The following is a 4,116-nucleotide window of genomic DNA, read 5'->3' on the forward strand; positions in this document are numbered from 1 at the left end:
AAACAATCATTTTGTTACAAGCAGAGTTTAAATGTTTTAGGGAATTAATTTTGATGGTGCAAGATGCAAGACGCGCTGAATGTCTAGGAAAATTGATTAATTTATAATAGACAAAAATGAGAATATAGTGACAGCTCAAGTTTTTATCTTTCGCAATATACCCCCTTTCCATGAATTGAAGATTCTCAGTTCCTGCATCCAGTTAACGACCTACCTTCAACGTCTTTTATAATATACCTACTTTTGTAGCAATTGAGAAAGTCTTGACCTAACGGCTGAATCCTAATAGGTTCCGGTACTCGGTCTATATATATCTTTGGCATCCGAGGATTGAGTACCGCAATCCAACCACACTGCATTAAAAAGGGTAAAGAAAGAGTTACAAGCCATGGCGCTGCTATTGCTGCTTGTCAAGATTACTGGCACAACTGTGTTGATGGCATTCATTGGCATGCTCATACACCTGTTTGATTCAATGATTTTGAATCCTGAAAGGCTTCGCGCCAAACTGCGTAAGCAAGGAATCCGGGGTCCCCCTCCAACACTGCTGCTGGGAAATACCCTTGACATAAAGAAGACACAATCTAAGTTGTCGATGTTGCCCCAAGAAGCAGACCAAGTGATAACCCACAATAGTTCTTCCACTGTGTTTCCTTACTTCGAACAATGGAGAGAACAGCATGGTAGATGAATTTATAATTCATATCTTAGAATCTAATTCCAATCATACTGCTTAAAAAACTATGTAGTGTGAGTATGAAAGAACCTTTTCCTTTATAATTTGTGATCCCTTTTTGCAGGCCCAACGTTTCTGTTTTCACTAGGCAACATACAGATTTTACACGTAACTGATCCTGGTTTGGTGAAGGAAATAATTACATGCACTTCGATGGATTTGGGAAATCCTACCTACCAACAGAAGGAACGAGGTCCTCTGCTTGGCAAAGGCATTCTAACTTCAAATGGTGCATTATGGGCACATCAAAGGAAAATCATTGCTCCTGAATTATACATGGACAAGGTCAAGGTAGAATGGATATTTAACCTTGTACTCTGCAAATATGATTGTTATCGTCCACATGCTAAAGAGTGCTGATCATGTACATATTGGGGCTCTTATTTAAGATTATTCCATTCCTAGAATTGTAGGTGCAGTAATTTTGTAGTTTATTGAACCCTTTCATCATGGAAATGGTTCTTGAGTATCTTATCTATTCTGCCAATGTGTAGGGTATGACGAACTTAATGGCAGACTGTTCTATTATGGTTGTGAACGAGTGGAAAAGCAAGATTGACGGTGAGGGTGGAATTGCAGACATACAGGTTGACGATTATTTGAGAAGGTTTACCAGAGATGTTATCTCAAGGGCGTGTTTTGGAAGCAATTATTCCAAAGGGGAAGAGATCTTCTTCAAGATTAGAGCTCTGCAAGAAGCCATGTCTAAAAAAGTTTTATCTAATGGGTTCCCTGGAATGAGGTTCAGCTTTTCTTTAGTTCTTGACTTGGATAATTCAATTAAGAAACCGACAAAAATTGCATAGTAGAACTGATATAAATAATTAAATTTTGAACTTTCAGATATCTTCCGACAAAAAGCAACAGGGAAATATGGAGGTTGGAGAAAGAAGTTCGGGCGCTAATCTTAAAGGCTGTTTATAACACCAAGGAAGATAAATCGAAGGAGGACCTATTACAAATGATCCTAAAAGGCGCTAAGAACAGTGATTTAGGCCCTGATGCAACAGATAACTTCATTGTTGACAACTGCAAGAACATATATTTTGCTGGGTATGAAACTACTGCTATTACAGCAGCTTGGACCTTGTTGCTGCTAGCCTTGAACCCAGATTGGCAAGACAAAGTTCGTGCAGAGGTTCTTGAAATTTGTGGGGGCAAATTACCAGATACCGACATGATCCGTAAGATGAAAACAGTAAGTGTAATTATCATTGCTGTTAGTCCCACAAAATAAAACTTGACAAGCAAGGATTTGCTTCAAATTAGCAGGACTTTGTGCCAAAAATAAAAAATGAAATCTTCAGTAGAAACTAGGCTACTTTACATCTTTTGTCCAAGTTACTCCTAGTATACCAGAATTAGGTACATATCACGTCTTGAAAATGTTTTTGAATGGATGGCAGCTAACAATGGTGATCAGTGAGACACTACGGCTATACCCTCCAGGTGCTATTATATCGAGGGAGGCCCTGGAAGATATGAAATTTGGAGATATTCATGTGCCTAAAGGAGTTAACATATGGTTACTGCCAGCGACACTTCACCAAGATCCTCAAATATGGGGACCTGATGCTGGCAAATTCAATCCTGAAAGGTTTTCCAATGGAGTCAGTGGAGCCTGCAAGTTTCCTCATGTTTATTTGCCTTTCGGATTCGGACCCCATACATGTTTGGGACAGCATTTCGCCTTGGCAGAACTTAAGCTACTTCTTGCTCTTGCCTTGTCAAACTTCACATTCTCTCCCTCAACAAAATATAGGCATTGTCCATCTCTGAGTTTGATTATAGAGCCTAAACATGGAGTGAATCTCATAGTTAGGAGGCTGTGAGCTATCCATGACAAGTATTCTGTGATCTTCTTTGATTTATATTTACAAGTTGATCTCCTACTGTCCGAGGGTAACAAGATACTATGTAATTAAAATGAAATAAAAAAAAAACTCTACTTCTATTTGGAGGGAACCAATGATAAGCAGCATCCGAGCTAGATTGAGTTCTCTGTTAAAATGCATATGTTCAGAATATATAGCAGCGGAACTTTGGTTACGAACTGGGGGTATTAACCAGTCTATTAAAGCTACCTAGTTAATTAGTTGCATTTTCTAGGATACTCCCTGTTTGTACTACTTGTAACTGTTAGTTCTTTGTCTACGATAAATATAAAATTTTTTATTTATAATTCAATAGCAACAATTGTTATATAATATAAAAGCCACAATCTACCATAAGATAATCATAGATTAAGACATCCATACCTCAAAACAATTCAAGTCCCTTGCCTTCAAAAGTGATTAAAATATAGAACAAAGATACAGGTGCTTCAAGAGTGATTCAATTGTCTTGTCTCCAAAAAGATTCAGGCTCCTTCTTTTTCTAACGTCTTTTGTTTTCTAAAACCTGTTTCTAATTAATTCTTATGACCAACTATAAGCAACCCTTACTTTTATAGATATCGTAATGGACTTGGATCTATTAGATCTAATCCTAGTCTGACAAGACTTTTATATTAAACCCAAAAGAAAAATATGCATGGGATCCTTAAAGATCACTCTACAGCTATGGGCCCAAGTCCATGTTATCTCATGACTCATATTTTACTTGGAATTTCATTTAATCTAATGTTATCATTTAGTTTCTTAAATTAATTAAGAAATATTATTTACCCATTAATTGCAATAATATTCATCAATACATTGCAATTGACCTCTACAAAGAAAAGAATATCAATAAAGTCCATTTCATTACAATCTTTACTAATCAATCATTTCACCATACTATATTTCTCATAGGCTTTGTGGATAAATAATTTCCACTATTACACCCAACCCTATATTTGATGTGTGTATCAAATACATATATTTAATGAGAGATTATATACCTAATTAGGCTAAGTTAGACTAGATATAAGATCGGATGTACGTGTTTTTTGTTATTATATTCATTTAGTTTAATTGATGTTTAAATGTTTATTTTAAGTTACTAAAGTTAGTTTTATGTTATTTAAGTTTTTTTATGTTTTTTTAGGAGTAGAATCGAAAATAACTTTAATTGGTGAAGAAAAGTGCATAATGGACTGATGCTTTATCTGCACATGTTTTGGCTTTTAGAGCATATCTCCCACTACAGAAGTCCAAATGATATGATTTTTAGATCTCTGGAGAACTAAGAGAAAGAACTACAACTTTGATGTTCACCACATCACCTAGTTCTGATAATAACATGATCAAAATCCTTATTAAAAAGGAAGTATTGCACCAAGAGAGTATAAGTCAAGACAAAACCCTTGACAACCGTAACTCTGGGAAATGAGAGCCACGATGCTCGATGAATTTTCCAAAAATAAAAATCCTACGGGATATTGGAAGTTAGGGCTTTTG

General features: G+C 36.0%; 1 protein-coding gene across 1 annotated transcript; it reads left to right on the plus strand.

The window, feature by feature from the left end:
* The first annotated feature begins 388 nt into the window (after window positions 1-388).
* On the plus strand, window positions 389-2,568 carry LOC110425418 (cytochrome P450 714C2-like). Its single transcript, XM_021440331.1, has 5 exons — window positions 389-683; window positions 801-1,027; window positions 1,231-1,478; window positions 1,580-1,934; window positions 2,143-2,568. Exons 1-5 carry the CDS (start codon window positions 389-391, stop codon window positions 2,566-2,568), a joined length of 1,551 nt encoding a protein of 516 aa, XP_021296006.1.
* Window positions 2,569-4,116: the final 1,548 nt, after the last annotated feature.

This window comes from Theobroma umbraticum, unplaced genomic scaffold (genome assembly GCF_002168275.2).
Source record: "Theobroma umbraticum cultivar Fairchild unplaced genomic scaffold, ASM216827v3 scaffold_81.0, whole genome shotgun sequence".
NCBI lineage: Eukaryota > Viridiplantae > Streptophyta > Magnoliopsida > Malvales > Malvaceae > Theobroma > Theobroma umbraticum.